General features: G+C 48.5%; 1 protein-coding gene across 1 annotated transcript in view; it reads left to right on the top strand.

The window, feature by feature from the left end:
* Positions 1-18,834, top strand: part of LOC144931662 (uncharacterized) — a 29,118-nt gene that overhangs the window by 5,459 nt on the left and 4,825 nt on the right. The window contains exons 3-11 of the mRNA XM_078855789.1: positions 473-556; positions 1,330-1,416; positions 2,310-2,387; positions 7,074-7,127; positions 7,380-7,451; positions 11,032-11,145; positions 13,235-13,309; positions 17,116-17,223; positions 18,478-18,564. Coding sequence (XP_078711915.1) covers positions 473-556; positions 1,330-1,416; positions 2,310-2,387; positions 7,074-7,127; positions 7,380-7,451; positions 11,032-11,145; positions 13,235-13,309; positions 17,116-17,223; positions 18,478-18,564 — 759 coding nt within the window. The remainder of the gene's footprint in view (positions 1-472; positions 557-1,329; positions 1,417-2,309; positions 2,388-7,073; positions 7,128-7,379; positions 7,452-11,031; positions 11,146-13,234; positions 13,310-17,115; positions 17,224-18,477; positions 18,565-18,834) is intronic.

The following is an 18,834-nucleotide window of genomic DNA, read 5'->3' as shown; positions in this document are numbered from 1 at the left end:
CGGCGACGGATAGCATGGGTGGCAAGTGATATCCGAGCCGGTCCTGGGTGACCCCATTTCAGTGAACCCACTCTGACCGACATGGTGAAGTATGACCCCGGACAGACCCGGCTGAAACCGAGCCGTGAAAAACCCTGCACCGGAGTAAGAAGCAGGGAAGAATGATGGCATTGCTGTTTGTGCACGTGTGGCCGAGTGGTGGTGGATGTTGTTGTTGTTTGACTTGCATCCCACTGGGATTTTTGCACACAGCGTTGGTGTACGGTGCTTTTTCTGCAATATTTTGCTGTGTTTTCTTGGATTTTCTGTTTGCACTCAGTCACATAGTTACTTTAAGATGTTTTTTGTTCATGTTTTTTATTTTTGTTTGTTGCGGTTGCACCCGATTCAAGAGCCGAATGGCTCACAGGGCTATACCTAATAAATGAACTTGAACTTGTTCACGGTGCGTGTGCATGATGCGTGCTTTCAGCCTCCCAGGCGGAGCTCTCTTCCCTGGCTGTGTCGGCGAACTTCTCCTCACCGCTCTCCTCTATGGCCATGTACGTCTACAATGGTGAGGGCGAGACGATGTCCATTCACCCCTCTGTGGGGTCTCGCCCGGGGTGCAGGCCAGTCAAGGACCGAGTCCGTGGACTCACAGAAGGGCTGTGGATGACTGTCGTGGACACTGAAGCCAGCTCCATTACACAGTCTGGGTTTATCATCAGGTGGTTTAACGATCAATCATTGTATATCGATTCGTAAGCTCGTGATAGAGGCGCTGAATCGCACGCGTAACAACACAAACGTCAAATTTCTATTTAAAGCTTTCGTGACTGCAGGGATTCATCTTCTTGGTTCTCTCGGTAAAGTCACGTAGAAGGGAAATAATAAAATAATAAAAATCAAACATAATTAAAGAAAATAATATAATAAAATAATATAATAATATAACAATTTTATGTTTTATTGTTATTATTTTATTATTTCCCTTCTACGTGACTTTACCGAAAGAACCAAGAAGAAGAACACAAACGTCGCAAATCCGCGCTCGTGCCTCGCCACGCGTCTTCGCGCACTCTGCGTCTGGCGCACACTTTCTATTTGTCCTGCTCGTGTCCGTGGTTCTATTCCATATCTCACGGCAGCTAATGCACGCGCGCACGCGCTCACCCGTTAAAACGTGAAATGCTTTCGAAGATAAACGCATGCAGGAAACCGTACTCCGTAAAAAAAAAATCCATGCGTGTGCGCGATTGTTTACCCGCATTACTTTGCTAACGCGCGCGCGTTGCCGAGTGATCTCACTCGCTCACTCACTCACTCGCCTCCCATGACTGCTGCCAGTGACGGACAGGAGGATGCTCCTGCAGCAGGAGAGACATCCACGCCGGCAGTGCATCTGCGTCGACTCCGCCAACCCGGACGAAACGAGTGGGTAGCCGCTCCGCCCCGGCGAACGCGCACGCACCGAGAAGCAGCCTGTGCCATCGGTGTCCCGAGTCGTGAATCACAGCTGCCGGCTTCAGAGGATAACGAGTGAATCCCACTCGTGCCCTCCTTTGAAGGGCGCTCGCAAGGAACACGAGTTTACAAAGAGACCCAGAGGCTCATGTAGAGATACATAGACTCACACAGTGACCCATAGACTCACACTTAGACCTATAGGCTCAGAGTGGACACGAGTTCACACAGAGACCCAGAGGCTCACACAGAGATCCATAGACTCACACAGAGATCCATATACTCACACAGATATCCATAGACTCGCACGGTGACCCATAGACTCGCACTTAAACCTGTAGGCTCACAGTGGACACGAGTTCACACAGAGATCCATAGACTCACACAGAGATCCATAGACTCACACAGAGATCCATAGACTCGCACGGTGACCCATAGACTCACACAAAGACCCATAGACTCAGAGTGAATATGAATTCACACAGAGACCCATAGACTTACACAAAGACCCATAGACTCACAGTGGACACCAGTTCACACAGAGACCCATAGACTCACAGTGAATACGAATTCACACAGTGACCCATAGACTCACACACAGATCAATAGACTCGCACGGTGACCCATAGACTTACACAGAGACACAGAGGCTCACGTAGAGATACATAGACTCGCACGGCGACCCAAAGACTTACACAGAGACACACATACTCACAGTGAGCAGCGACTCCTGACAATATAAGATGAACTGCACTAAAAAAAACTCATGACAAAGTTAAACGGGATTTTATTCAAATGTCCTTTCTTATCGCACACATTTTAATTTTGTCTTAACTGCCGTCCCCTTCCCTCCTCCCCTACAGATGTGTACGATGTGATTGTCCTGGGGAAGAACGAGCCGATCATCCCACAGCTAATCTTTCCCCGTAAGCCCCTAACGGGTAAGTGTGAGTAAGCCTATTCAGCAACTGGTGTTTAAAATAAAATTGCTTTTCAAATTACCTTTAAATTTCAACTGAAACCCCGTTTCTTTAGAACTGCTTTTTGTGTGCAGTATTATCTTTCACACGCACATCCGATTAGCACGGTTGGCTACGTACGGTGCGAAAGAAGTTCAACGTACGTACAATACCTGGGGAAACTATTCAAGGCAGACTGAGATAAAAATGATGCAATTGTAATGACTTGACACACTTCTCTTGAGATGGCACTTTATTGAAGACACGACGTTCAGTTTACACAGGCGGAGACCCCTACTGCAACAGCCCCGAGTCTCCAGCGCATCTCCCTTTTATACCGACACGAGACCACGCCCCCCTTCTCGATCATTCTCGTTGACTCTGGACGCTCGCTCCACCGGCAGACTCCACCGTCCTCTTCCGTCACCTGACCACGCTCCCTTCTCGATCATTCCTGTAGCCACCGGTCCCTTCACACTCACAGCTGATTCCCCTGTCAATACCTCCCGTAGCCACTGGTCCCTTCGCACTCACAGCTGACTCCCCTGTCATTACCTCCCGTAGCCACCAGTCCCTTGGCACTCACAACTGACTCCCCTGACATTACCTCCCGTGGCCACCAGTCCCTTCGCACTCACAGCTGACTCCCCTGACATTACCTCCCGTAGCCACCAGTCCCTTCGCACTCACAACTGACTCCCCTGTCATTACCTCCCGTAGCCACTGGTCCCTTCGCACTCACAGCTGACTCTCCTGACATTACCTCCCGTGGCCACCAGTCCCTTCGCACTCACAGCTGACTCCCCTGACATTACCTCCCGTAGCCACCAGTCCCTTCGCACTCACAGCTGACTCCCCTGTCAATACCTCCCTTAGCCACCAGTCCCTTCACATTCACAGCTGACTCCCCTGTCATTACCTCCCTTAGCCACCAGTCCCTTCACACTCACAACTGACTCCTCTGACATTACCTCCCGTGGCCACCAGTCCCTTCGCACTCACAGCTGACTCCCCTGACATTACCTCCCGTAGCCACCAGTCCTTTCACACTCACAGCTGACTCCCCTGACATTACCTCCCGTGGCCACTAGCCCACTCACACTGCATGTAGACTATACTGTCATTACGCACTGAAAAGGCAAAAGAGAAGAGGGTGAGCCGCTTTTGGAAATCTGAAATTGGCAGCGAACAGCAACAAAACTATTTCCAAAGACGGCCGATTCCAAAACTGCCGTGGGAAAAGCTATTTAGGAGTCTATACTATTTTGTAAAAAAAACTACCGAAGGATCAAAGGCATTTGAAGGATGCAAGAGTCGTAACAATGACGTCTTGCACATATCCGGGCTCTCGGTCAGTTACCCATTTGTAGATTATCAGAATAATTTCACATTTGCATCTTTGTATGTATGAACTTCTTTCGCACCATGCGCAGCCAACCGCGATAGTCTTTCATCAACTGGTAGCCCCTGGAGTGCGTTTTTTTTTTCATTGTAAACGGCGACATCTTCGTTTTTTGTTCTTTTGGTAAAGTCACGTAGAAAGAAAAAAATATTAAATAATAGAATACGACGTTTCGATTGTCATCAGGTACGAATGAATGAGAAAACCAACCTAGTAAACTTAGATATACAATGCAATACAACACAGAGAGTCGGCTAACATAACAGTCAACACCCAACCTGGTTGATTTACTATTATTTGGTTCTTTCGGTTAAGTCACGTCTAAAGATAAAATAATAAATTAAATTAAATAATAGAATACGACGTTTCGATTGCAACACAAGCAATCATCATCAGGTATAATGAAATAGCGACATAATATCTAACCAGAAAACTATAGACAGACATATTAGCAGACAGATATCACAAGATACATACATAGCGAGAGCAACACAGGTGACAGAGAGGGGTGATCGTCTCTGTGGGGTGGCCTTAAATAGACAGAGGGGGGGCGGAGGCAGAGAGAGGGAGGGGGGTTAGAAAAAATTAGCATATCAATGAGTGGTCCAAAAGAAAACGTGGTGCTGCGAGTACGATGGCACAGCAAGCAAGCCTGAAAATCAGGAGAAAGACACACTAAAATTAAATAACCTAGTAAAATATCGAAATGTAATGTAATACAACACAGAGGGTCGGTCAACACACAATTAACGCATAGCCTGGTTGATTACGTATTTCAAAGATTGCTAAGTTAGAATTTAAGTGTGAACATTCTAAAGAGGACACAGGCAGAGAAAACAAGTCGCCAGAGAGAGAGAAAAAAGATAAGCTTAAAACTTCCCCGTAGAAGTGGTTCAATCTTAATTTTAGAACTTTCGTGACTGCAGGAATTATTATTTGGTTCTTTCGGTTAAGTCACGTCTAAAGATAAAATAATAAATTAAATTAAATAATAGAATACGACGTTTCGATTGCAACACAAGCAATCATCATCAGGTATAATGAAATAGCGACATAATATCTAACCAGAAAACTATAGACAGACATATTAGCAGACAGATATCACAAGATACATACATAGCGAGAGCAACACAGGTGACAGAGAGGGGTGATCGTCTCTGTGGGGTGGCCTTAAATAGACAGAGGGGGGGCGGAGGCAGAGAGAGGGAGGGGGGTTAGAAAAATTAGCATATCAATGAGTGGTCCAAAAGAAAACGTGGTGCTGCGAGTACGATGGCACAGCAAGCAAGCCTGAAAATCAGGAGAAAGACACACTAAAATTAAATAACCTAGTAAAATATCGAAATGTAATGTAATACAACACAGAGGGTCGGTCAACACACAATTAACGCATAGCCTGGTTGATTACGTATTTCAAAGATTGCTAAGTTAGAATTTAAGTGTGAACATTCTAAAGAGGACACAGGCAGAGAAAACAAGTCGCCAGAGAGAGAGAAAAAAGATAAGCTTAAAACTTCCCCGTAGAAGTGGTTCAATCTTAATTTTAGAACTTTCGTGACTGCAGGAATTATTATTTGGTTCTTTCGGTTAAGTCACGTCTAAAGATAAAATAATAAATTAAATTAAATAATAGAATACGACGTTTCGATTGCAACACAAGCAATCATCATCAGGTATAATGAAATAGCGACATAATATCTAACCAGAAAACTATAGACAGACATATTAGCAGACAGATATCACAAGATACATACATAGCGAGAGCAACACAGGTGACAGAGAGGGGTGATCGTCTCTGTGGGGTGGCCTTAAATAGACAGAGGGGGGGCGGAGGCAGAGAGAGGGAGGGGGGTTAGAAAAAATTAGCATATCAATGAGTGGTCCAAAAGAAAACGTGGTGCTGCGAGTACGATGGCACAGCAAGCAAGCCTGAAAATCAGGAGAAAGACACACTAAAATTAAATAACCTAGTAAAATATCGAAATGTAATGTAATACAACCTTTTACTAGGTTATTTAATTTTAGTGTGTCTTTCTCCTGATTTTCAGGCTTGCTTGCTGTGCCATCGTACTCGCAGCACCACGTTTTCTTTTGGACCACTCATTGATATGCTAATTTTTTCTAACCCCCCTCCCTCTCTCTGCCTCCGCCCCCCCTCTGTCTATTTAAGGCCACCCCACAGAGACGATCACCCCTCTCTGTCACCTGTGTTGCTCTCGCTATGTATGTATCTTGTGATATCTGTCTGCTAATATGTCTGTCTATAGTTTTCTGGTTAGATATTATGTCGCTATTTCATTATACCTGATGATGATTGCTTGTGTTGCAATCGAAACGTCGTATTCTATTATTTAATTTAATTTATTATTTTATCTTTAGACGTGACTTAACCGAAAGAACCAAATAATAATTCCTGCAGTCACGAAAGTTCTAAAATTAAGATTGAACCACTTCTACGGGGAAGTTTTAAGCTTATCTTTTTTCTCTCTCTCTGGCGACTTGTTTTCTCTGCCTGTGTCCTCTTTAGAATGTTCACACTTAAATTCTAACTTAGCAATCTTTGAAATACGTAATCAACCAGGCTATGCGTTAATTGTGTGTTGACCGACCCTCTGTGTTGTATTACATTACATTTCGATATTTTACTAGGTTATTTAATTTTAGTGTGTCTTTCTCCTGATTTTCAGGCTTGCTTGCTGTGCCATCGTACTCGCAGCACCACGTTTTTTTTTGGACCACTCATTGATATGCTAATTTTTTCTAACCCCCCTCCCTCTCTCTGCCTCCGCCCCCCCTCTGTCTATTTAAGGCCACCCCACAGAGACGATCACCCCTCTCTGTCACCTGTGTTGCTCTCGCTATGTATGTATCTTGTGATATCTGTCTGCTAATATGTCTGTCTATAGTTTTCTGGTTAGATATTATGTCGCTATTTCATTATACCTGATGATGATTGCTTGTGTTGCAATCGAAACGTCGTATTCTATTATTTAATTTAATTTATTATTTTATCTTTAGACGTGACTTAACCGAAAGAACCAAATAATAATTCCTGCAGTCACGAAAGTTCTAAAATTAAGATTGGTTGATTTACGTTCTTCCAAAGATTACTAAATTTGAGAGCGAGAGACAAAACACAGCCACGGAGCCACACAGACAGACACACAAACAGAAAAACGACATCTTCGTTTGCAAATCAGCCCAAGTGCAGAATGTTTGAACAACCCGTCAATTGACTCGTGCTTGTTGTATTCGTTGGCTTACAGCGCAGGACATCACTCCCAACTGCAATGTGCTGTGCTTCTCTGCGACACTTCAAGGTGACTGAAACAAGTTTCTCGATCACAGCCTGGCATCGCCGCCATCCCCCCCACCCCCTCGTCTCTCTGAGCCTGACTCTCTCCGCGTCGTGTGATTCCGATCCTCCCATTCCCTTCATCTCTTCAGCTTCTGAGAATGCGACACATCAAGGATGCAGCCATTTGATGTTTAATGTTGTTTTGTTTTTTGTTCCCCCCCCCCACCCCTCTTCACGATTGAATCTCGTTACCATCCGTGTTCTCATCACGCAGACGCGTCACTGCCCCCTTCTCCGCCTCTGTTCGGCGTTATGGTGTCGAAGAACGCCACTCTCGCTCCTCAAGGTACGCGGGGGATGTCCGTAGGATGTTTGCGTGCGGCTTTGGATTTTTGTTGATATTTTTTTTTCGTCTGTCCTCAATTGCATCGCGATCGTTTTCAGTTTCATTTCAGTTTCATTTATTAGGTATAACCCTGTGAGTCATGCGGCTCTTGACTCGGGTGCAACCACAACAAAATAAAAAACATGAACAAGAAACATCTTAAAGTGACTACACGCAACAACAACAAACATCCTGGGGGGAAAAACAGCAAAGTCTTCCAGAAAAAACACCGTATTTCAACGCTGTGTGCAAAAATCCCAGTGGGATGCAAGTCATACAATAACAACTATAAGACAATTTAGATTAAAGTTATCGGGCTAACTCTGTGCTACAACAAACAAACATGGCTAAACCAAAACGTTTTCAAAATCACCAAAATAAAGCCATAAAAACAATGTAACAGTGATCATGGGAACTGTCTGGCCCGTGACATCGCGTCGGCGGGACAATGGCACGTGCCCATCGGGACATCCTGGCGACTACCACGGCACCAATGTGAACTAAAACGAGGATGACCACAGAACTACTTCTGAACGCACCCCGCAATGCATTGTTGTCCACAATGTATTATGCTGAACTTATTTCGCGTCGTACGTAGCCAAGCATGCAATGTGCTGCCAAGGGTTGTTCATCGCATTCCAATCGAATTGGAAATTTGTACATTTCAGTGCTGGGGTAAGCCAATTTAAGTGACTCACCAAAGTTACTGTGATGGGGTTTTTTGGTGGAGTTATTAGTGATCGCGCTGAGAGACCATCATCTCTAAGAACTTGGTGTAATCGCGAGCGGGTGGAGCCTGTATATAACAAGAACAACAACACCACCAGCGCAGTGATGACATGCACAACAACAACACCACCAGCGCAGTGGTGACATGCACAACAACAACACCACCAGCACAGTGGTGACATGCACAACAACAACACCACCAGCGCAGTGGTGACATGCACAACAACAACACCACCAGCGCAGTGGTGACATGCACAACAACAACACCACCAGCGCAGTGATGACATGCACAACAACAACACCACCAGCGCAGTGATGACATGCACAACAACAACACCACCAGCGCAGTGATGACATGCACAACAACAATACCACCAGCGCAGTGGTGACATGCACAACAACAACACCACCAGCGCAGTGGTGACATGCACAACAACAACACCACCAGCGCAGTGATGACATGCACAACAACAATACCACCAGCGCAGTGGTGACATGCACAACAACAACACCACCAGCGCAGTGATGACATGCACAACAACAACACCACCAGCGCAGTGATGACATGCACAACAACAACACCACCAGCGCAGTGGTGACATGCACAACAACAACACCACCAGCGCAGTGGTGACATGCACAACAACAACACCACCAGCGTAGTGGTGACATGCACAACAACAACACCACCAGCGCAGTGATGACATGCACAACAACAACACCACCAGCGTAGTGATGACATGCACAACAACAACAACACCACCAGCGCAGTGATGACATGCACAACAACAACACCACCAGCGTAGTGATGACATGCACAACAACAATACCACCAGCGCAGTGGTGACATGCACAACAACAACACCACCAGCACCACCAGCGCAGTGGTGACATGCACAACAACAACACCACCAGCGCAGTGATGACATGCACAACAACAATACCACCAGCGCAGTGATGACATGCACAACAACAACACCACCAGCGCAGTGATGACATGCACAACAACAATACCACCAGCGCAGTGGTGACATGCACAACAACAACACCACCAGCGCAGTGATGACATGCACAACAACAACACCACCAGCGCAGTGGTGACATGCACAACAACAATACCACCAGCGCAGTGATGACATGCACAACAACAACACCACCAGCGCAGTGATGACATGCACAACAACAACACCACCAGCGCAGTGGTGACATGCACAACAACAACACCACCAGCGCAGTGGTGACATGCACAACAACAACACCACCAGCGCAGTGATGACATGCACAACAACAATACCACCAGCGCAGTGGTGACATGCACAACAACAACACCACCAGCGCAGTGATGACATGCACAACAACAACACCACCAGCGCAGTGGTGACATGCACAACAACAATACCACCAGCGCAGTGGTGACATGCACAACAACAACACCACCAGCGCAGTGATGACATGCACAACAACAACACCACCAGCGCAGTGGTGACATGCACAACAACAACACCACCAGCGCAGTGATGACTTGCACAACAACAATACCACCAGCGCAGTGGTGACATGCACAACAACAACACCACCAGCGCAGTGGTGACATGCACAACAACAACACCCGCCATTCGCCACGAAGCGGCGGTGACGTTCACCACGGCGCCTGTGCCAGGCCAGGTGCACACTGAGGTCACGTGAAGTATTGAAGGCTCGATGACGGGAGGTGACGGGACAGACCGAGGTGCCGTGGGTTGACCGACTGAAATGACCGGCAGATGCATTTACGCCATACGACGCTCCCGTTGTTGTGTGCGTCGCTCCTTTGCCCTCCGTTGTTGTTGGAGGGCGACTCCTTCCAAGTGACCAGTAGCAGCAGCGTCCTTCACGAACCACCTCCACGCGCACACGCTCACAGACCGCCATCAACGTCTTGTGCCCGACATTTCGTGCTGCGTGTTGTACAAAGAGAGCTCGACATCTGCGTGCCCAAAGTGAGCATCCCTCGGTATTCATCTTCAATGGTGACCCTAAACCATTCGTGGGTATTCCACGGTTGCATGGATGGGAGCAGTCTGGCACCGATGCGTGGTTTTCGGGTCGTGCCGCGCGTTGTTAGGCACGACGTCCGACGTTTCACTCCGCGTGCTGGGAGCTTCTTCAGGAAGTGAAACCTATTTTACTATTAAAAAAATATTTATTTTACCAGCTAAGGCCCAACTGAGCTATTTTTTTAGAAGCGACCTGGCTATCACAAATGATAGCTCAACAACTTATCACGTGGGAATTTACAGCAGCCAAAAACACTCTAAACGCGTGCTGTTGATTCGAAATGTGGAGGGAAAAACCGGAGGACCCGGAGATAAATCCACGCGACCACGGAAAGAGAGAGACACGCAAACTCCAAATGTACAGCAGCAGCAGGCGTCAGGGTAGGGATCGAACCCACGACCTCCTGTATAGCAGGCGAGGTAGTTAACATCTCGCCACCGTGGCGCCTTATATGGGACATTCAGTAGCTTAAAGAAGGCCCCCTTACATAAGGGACAATATTCTTAGGTTTTTTCGGTAAAGTCACGGTTCCACCTGAAGACGGAAGCTTGTGTTGCCTCCGAAACGTCGTGATTTTTATTTTATTTTTTATTTTACTTTTATTAATTTAAATTGTTTTACTTTTTACCTACGTGACTTTACCGAAAAAACCTAAGAATATGAATCCTTGCAGTCACGAAAGCTTCAAATCTAGAAATAAGGGACGATGGCTGGTGGTCTCCCAGAGCTTGCCCGCTGTGAACACAAAACGCCAGAGGCTCGTCGTTTGCCCCAGGTGGTGATGGTGGTGGTGGTGGAGCCACGCGGCTGATGGTGGAGGAGGTCATCTTCGGCTCCACGTTTCCTCCCTCCCTTCCGACGGCGACCGTCCTCCCTGCAGCACGCACGGGTGAGGCACCAAAAACAACGGTCCCCCGTGTAGCCTGAACAGAGAGTTGGGACAAGTGGTGTTAGCGAGCACCTAATGAAGACCGGCACGGCACTCGAGAGGGTGATGTGTTGCCAGGACCTCGCCCAGCCGCCTTTGTCTCTCCCTCGTGGCGATGTTTACACACCGAACCAGGTACTCACTTGAGGCTGAGTCGACCTAGGGGAGGCCAGTTCGGATAATCGTCACCAGTGTTTGCCGTGAGCGGGAACTCGGGTCGCCTGGTTCGTAGCACAGCGCGTTAACCGCTACACTACCTACGGTGAGCCGCCGTATCGGAGCAAACATTCCCCCCGGTAATAAAGTAGAAATTCCCACTGCTGTGGATGATTATTCATACCCCCCCCCCATCAACCATCAATTCAGGAAATGCGAAGTAATGGAATAGGTAATGGGTGAAGTAGTGTAGAGGAGGGAGGGATGTGATGGGTGATGAAGGGAAGGAGTGACAGTGTGAGATGATGGTGTGAGGTGATGGGAGAGTGTGTGTAGAGGAGGAAGGAATGTGATGGGTGATGAAGGGAAGGAGTGATGGTGTGAGGTGATGGTGTGAGATGATGGGAGAGTGTGTGGATGAGGAAGGGGTGTGATGGGTGGTGAAGGGAAGGAGTGATGGTGTGAGGTGATGGTGTGAGATGATGGGAGAGTGTTTGTGGAGGAGGAAGGAATGTGATGGGTGGTGAAGGGAAGGAGTGATGGTGTGAGGTGATGGTGTGAGATGATGGGGGAGTGTTTGTGGAGGAGGAAGGGATGTGATGGGTGGTGAAGGGAAGGAGTGATGGTGTGAGGTGATGGTGTGAGATGATGGGGGAGTGTTTGTGGAGGAGGAAGGGATGTGATGGGTGGTGAAGGGAAGGAGTGATGGTGTGGAATGATGGTGGTGATGGGAGAGTGTTTGTGGAAGAGGAAGGGATGTGATGGGTGGTGAAGGGAAGGAGTGATGGAGTGAGATGATGGAGTGAGATGATGGGGGGGTGTTACTGCTGGGTTAAGGTGTCTCTCGTGCAGTGGTTCGCGGTGGCTACGATGCAAACGCAGCCGATCCAGAACTAATGACAACGTTTACACCTTTTGTTTCTGACGTTAATTCATATTTTACTTACGATATATATTTAATTTTTAAAAATTAAGTTCGTAAAACTACCCTGATTAAATTACCCTAACCCTAAGATCTAAATGCCACCCCCTAAAAAAAACGTAGATCTGCGTGTAAACTTAATACAATTCCGGTAATATGAATGATTTAGCGTACCTGTCAACCCCTTATCAGCGCCCTACCTTATCACAGACCAATTTAGACCTCGTAGGTCACCACGTGCCCCTTATACATCTCAACGTTCATCCTTCAAATTCCCATCACAAGGGAGACACACAAACAAATTTGACTTTAAAAAATGTGCCCGTATTGAAACGGCTTTACGCCGTATGGACCTGCAAACTCAATTTCCCCGGTACAAGAATACGGGCTAAGCCGTGTGGGTTGACACGGTATGATTTAGTATCACCTGGTATTTATAGAGAGAAGCGAATGCGTTTCGTCACCAAGGGGTGTGGGGCTGGGTGGCCCGCGGAAATGTTTGCATCGGCCGAGTGGTTCGTGGGCCGAAAGAGTTTGAGAAACCCCGCTGCGAAGGGAGAGTCACTGAGGGCTGCTCGGCTTAACGGCTTTCAGAAAGCCTTCGTGTTAAACTGACTTTGAGCATTCTAGATTTGAAGTTTTCGTGACTGCAAGGATCCATACTCTTTGGTTCTTTCTTTGTATGTGTTGCAATCGAAACGTCGTGATTTAATTTACTGTTATTTTTATTTTATTTTTCATCCACGTGACTTTACCGAAAGAACCGAAGAGTATGACTTTGAGTATTCAACGCCACTCGTGACCACGAGGGGGCGCTAATCGAGTAATGTCCACCCCGGTGTGGGGCGTGAGTGGGGAAAAGGAGTTTAAATACAGCAGCGCCCCCTGGTGGCGAGATGTTTTTTGTGCTAAATACAATTTACCCCTAAAAAATATTTTTGTGCATTATCCTTCCTCCCCTCTCCTTCTCAGCTCACCTTGCCACCCCTCCACGTCTCCAGTTCTCCTCCAGCACCAGCACCACCACCACCTCCTCACTGTCTCCAGGTCTCCCTCCCTCCACTTGTTGCCTAATCACCCGGGGAGGAGACAGGGGGACGTACAGCAACACACGTTATTGACAAATTATCTCACCTGTAGTGACACTCACCTGTTGGGCGGCTTTCCTCACGGCCGCCGCGCTGCCCGAGACTTGCACCGCCTGGCTCGTCCACTCTGCCACTGAGCCACCAAACAGAGATTTTGGTGGTTCTGGCAAACAAGTCCTTGCGCGGTGCATTCATGCAGCAAAGAAAGTGTGATATGTGATCACGTGCACTGCTAATAAATACAAAACAAAAATGTACTTAGTGGGATTTCAACTCAGGTTCCACTGATTTACAAACCAACATCTTTTCCCCTCTGCCACAAGAGACACGGTACGATGTCTGGGAGCCGTGGGATATATGACTGAGACTTAGGTGTTGCGTATATGGCGACATCGTACAGCTAGGTAGTATCCGAGTCTCAGTCATCTGTACACCAAGACTCATAAAAACAGAGCCACGTCTCTCGTGGCTGAGTGGAAAGTTGTTTTGGGTTTGCAAGCCGTTGAAAATTGGGTTCTCAAACCCAGCATGTTTCTTTTATATTTTAACGTTAAAATATTAAATAGTTTTAATATTAAAGTATAATTCTAGATTTTAAGCTTTCGTGACTGCAAGGATTCATATTCTTAGGTTTTTTCGGTAAAGTCACGTAGGTAAAAAATTAAAATTAAAATTAATAAAAGTAGAATAAAAATAAAATAAAAGTAAATAAATAAAATCGCGACGTTTCGGAGGCAAAACAAGCTTCCGTCTTCAGGTGCTGTGACGGTTCCACCTGAAGACGGAAGCTTGTGTTGCGTCCAAAACGTCGTGATTTTTTTTTACTTTATTTTACTTTTATAAATGTTTATTTTTTACCTACGTGACTTTACCGAAAAAACCTAAGCATATTAAAGTATAATTGGAGTTGAACTGGGGTCCTCCGATCCACAAATTCACACCCTCTCCCACTCTTGCGCTGAGGTATCTATGACTGAACCGCAGACACCACTGGGATATTAACCGAACTTCCGATTTTACCAGCGCTCGAACCTATGTGGGTTGGTCGCTGGCAGAACGAAAAAGGGTTTGGAGAAAATATGTTGTGGGTCACCGACCCGGACAGGGCAATTGGGATGTGATTGGATAGAGAAGCCCAAAACATTCTAAGCTAAAAACTAAACTATTTTATATTTTACCAGGTAAGGCCCACTGAGCTATAACTTTTTTCAGAAGCAAGCTGGCCACAAATTATAGCTCAACGAAGTGGCTTACCATGTAGAAATATATATAGCAGCCAAACACTCTAAATCCATGTTTCTAAATGTGGAGGGAAAACCCAGAGGACCCGGAGAAAAATCCACGCGACCACGGGGACAGAGGCATGCAAACTCCAAATATACATCAGGCGTCAGGGTCAGGATCGAACCCAGGTCCTCCAATATACCAGGCGAGGTAGTTAAACATCTCGCCACCGTGGCGCCCCGTATAGGACCTTCAGTTGCTTGAAGAAGGCCCCTTTCCAGAAGGGACGATGGCTGGTGGTCTCCCTGAGCTTGCCCGCTGCGAACACACAACGCCAGTGGCAGGGACTCGTCGTTTGTCCCAGGCGGTGATGGTGGTGATGGTGGTGGTGGTGGTGCTGCTGATGGTGGTGGTGGTGGTGCTGATGGTGGTGCTGATGGTGGTGGTGGTGGTGGTGATGGTGGTGGTGGTGATGGTGGTGGTGGTGGTGATGGTGATGGTGGTGGTGCTGATGGTGGTGGTGGTGATGGTGGTGGTGGTGCTGATTGTGGTGGTGGTGATGGTGGTGGTGGTGCTGATGGTGGTGGTGGTGATGGTGATGGTGGTGCTGATGGTGGTGGTGATGGTGATGGTGGTGGTGGTGGTGATGGTGGTGATGGTGGTGGTGGTTCTGATGGTGGTGGTGCTGATGGTGGTGGTGATGGTGGTGGCGGTGGTGGTGATGGTGGTGGTGGTGATGGTGGTGGTGGTGCTGATGGTGGTGGTGGTGCTGATGGTGGTGGTGGTGGTGATGGTGATGGTGGTGGTGGTGATGGTGGTGGTGGTGATGGTGGTGGTGATGGTGGTGGTGGTGATGGTGGTGGTGGTGATGGTGGTGGTGGTGATGGTGGTGGTGATGGTGGTGGTGGTGATGGTGGTGGCGGTGGTGGTGATGGTGGTGGTGGTGGTGATGGTGGTGGTGGTGCTGATGGTGGTGGTGGTGCTGATGGTGGTGGTGGTGGTGGTGATGGTGATGGTGGTGGTGATGGTGGTGGTGCTGATGGTGGTGGTGGTGCTGATGGTGGTGGTGGTGATGGTGGTGATGTTGGTGGTGGTGGTGATGGTGATGGTGGTGGTGGTGGTCATGGTGGTGATGGTGGTGGTGCTGATGGTGGTGGTGATGGTGGTGGTGGTGGTGATGGTGGTGGTGATGGTGGTGATGTTGGTGGTGGTGGTGGTGGTGATGGTGGTGGTGGTGGTGATGGTGGTGATGGTGGTGATGCTGATGGTGGTGGTGATGGTGGTGATGGTGGTGGTGGTGGTGGTGGTGATGGTGGTGGTGCTGATGGTGGTGGTGGTGCTGATGGTGGTGGTGGTGGTGATGGTGGTGATGGTGGTGGTGCTGATGGTGGTGGTGGTGGTGATGGTGGTGGTGCTAATGGTGGTGGTGATGGTGATGGTGGTGGTGGTGGTGGTGGTGGTGGTGGTGATGGTGGTGATGGTGGTGGTGGTGGTGGTGATGCTGGTGGTGCTGATGGTGGTGGTGGTGCTGATAGTGGTGGTGGTGATGATGGTGGTGGTGGTGGTGATGGTGGTGGTGGTGATGGTGGTGGTGCTGATGGTGGTGGTGCTGATGGTGGTGGTGGTGATGGTGGTGATGGTGGTGATGGTGGTGGTGGTGGTGATGGTGGTGGTGATGGTGGTGATGTTGGTGGTGGTGGTGGTGGTGGTGATGGTGGTGGTGGTGGTGGTGATGGTGGTGGTGCTAATGGTGGTGGTGATGGTGATGGTGGTGATGGTGGTGGTGGTGGTGATGGTGGTGATGGTGGTGGTGGTGGTGATGCTGGTGGTGCTGATGGTGGTGGTGGTGCTGATAGTGGTGGTGGTGATGGTGATGGTGGTGGTGATGGTGGTGATGTTGTTGGTGGTGGTGGTGATGGTGATGGTGGTGGTGGTGGTGATGGTGGTGATGGTGATGGTGGTGATGGTGGTGGTGGTGGTGGTGGTGATGGTGGTGGTGATGGTGGTGGTGGTGGTGGTGATGGTGGTGCTGGTGATGGTGGTGATGGTGGTGGTGGTGGTTGTGGTGATGGTGGTGGTGGTGATGGTGATGGTGGTGGTGATGGTGGTGGTGATGGTGGTGGTGATCTGTGGTGGTGGTGGTTGTGGTGATGGTGGTGGTGGTTGTGGTGATGGTGGTGGTGGTGGTGATGGTGGTGGTGATGGTGGTGGTGGTGGTGATGGTGGTGGTGGAGCCACACCGCTGAGGGTGGAGGAGGTCACCCTGGGCCCCACGTTCCTCCCTTCCGAAGTCGATCGTGCTCCCTGCAGCACGCACCGGTGAGTTCCGGGATCGAACCCACGACCATCCTGTATACCATGCGAGGTAGTTAACATCTCCTAGCCACCGTGGCGAGATTCAAACAAGCCATGACAGCAGAGATCTCACGCGGCTGCATTGTCGCAATGCGTGTATTAACCCCTCCCAATCTGTCGGCTCGTATTGTCCCAATCGTGTCTGCGGCGCTCGTCACAGCGAGTACCGGTGTCTCCACGTGGCAGGAGACGCATTCCCGCCTCCTCCGCCCTCGAGTGACGCTCCCCCCGTGACCACCGATCGATCGGACGAACGCGGCAGCTCCTCCGCAACGAGCAGAGGCACCGTGGCCGGTAAAAATTAACCCTTAAAAACAAAGGTTTTCACTATAAATCCTTTATATGCGTGGCATCGGTTTTATTTTATTATTCATTTCTGTTTTTCTTGAGTAAGAGTTTCATTTGTATCACATTGGTATTTTAAGTTAAATATGAAAAAAAAAATCCTAAAAAGTGGAAAATTTTGGGAAAAAAATTCACGAAAATAAATTGTCATGCACAACGAGTCTGTGTGCAAAATGTCAGCTCGATTGGATCACGGGAAGTGGGTTAAAACGACCGAAAGATTTGCACGGTCGTAAGCGCGCAAGCAAGTGAACTTAATATAAAGGATTTAAAAAAGACCCAGTGGGGTGTGAGTTGCAGTCGCATGTTGGAAGTTGTGGGGAGTTCCCTTGGCGAATGCCTCCCGGTGGTTACTGGGCAAGTCAACAGGTGCCCAGTGCCGGATGAAGCGAGTGCGGGGCCTGCAGCACTCAATGTTATAAAGGGGCCCTACATAAAATAAAAAAAACACGTAAATATGAAAACACAAATGTTTAACTTGCACAGTAAAGTAATTGTATTTTTTCATTTGCTGTACAGCCAGATAATACGACAAATCGCTAACCTTAAACAACCCAGTCGTTCATGAAAGTAGAAGGCGGTATAGTACTATAGTAATAGAGCAAGTGCAGAATCACTGAACCGGAATTGATAGCTTGAAAACATTTAGCGTGGGGCCCTTGAAAGTTCGGGGCCCGTGGCTACTACATGTGTAGCAACTTTTGTTACACGGATAATCCGGCGCTAACAGGTGCCACGTATGAACCACACGCAAAAACAAAGATCCCCCGTATAGCCTTTAACAGACTGCATGAGCAAGTGCTTTAGCGAGTAGCACCGATGAAGGCCGGAACGGGCACACGAGGGAGTGGGTGACAAGCACCATGCCACCCACCCCTCTTCGTGTGCCGTGCCGGCATTCGTAGCTGACTGGCTCACGAATAGCACTTGCCCCAACAGTCTGTCAATGTCTTTACATCATTACCAGGGCCAAAATATAATAATAGAGGGTTTCCCCTTTCTTGTTTCAATGCGTATTAACCCCTATTAAAAAAAGGTTTCAGTTTTGTTGCCAGAAAAAAGGGAAACGCCCTATTATTATAGTCGGTCAATGCCCTATACGGGGCGGGGGGGGGGGGTGTTGTCGTTTGTTAAAAGTTTACAAACTCAATGGACACGCTGTGGCCGTGCGCCCGAGACGAACTCGCTGTGTCCTTGGCGCAGGTGCGGCGACCACCCGCGGCCGTGACCTGGACTCGAGCACCTCCAACCGGACAGCCGAGTTCCAGCCCACGCCGCCGACGATGATTGGTCGGTAGATCCTCGTCGACGCGTTCCCAGCGTGGGGGGGGGGGGCAGGGCACGGTTAATGCAATCGCATCGCTCGCTTCAGCGGCGCAACTCGGTGCACGCGGCGAGGGGAGAAAACTCGACCGTCGAACGAAGGGCGGTCACTGCACCCAGCGGCGATTTCAGATGCGCCGTCGGCGGCCGTCTGGAACGCTCTTCATTCCGACGAGGAAGCCACTGGAGCCGTTGCACCATTAGAATCTCGATTGAAGGAACTCGTTTGTTGAGAAC

Source organism: Lampetra fluviatilis, chromosome 4 (genome assembly GCF_964198595.1).
Source record: "Lampetra fluviatilis chromosome 4, kcLamFluv1.1, whole genome shotgun sequence".
NCBI classification, from domain to species: Eukaryota; Metazoa; Chordata; class Hyperoartia; order Petromyzontiformes; family Petromyzontidae; genus Lampetra; species Lampetra fluviatilis.
The sequence above is the reverse complement of the archived record's forward strand: the minus strand, read 5'-3'. Positions and strand labels throughout refer to the sequence as shown.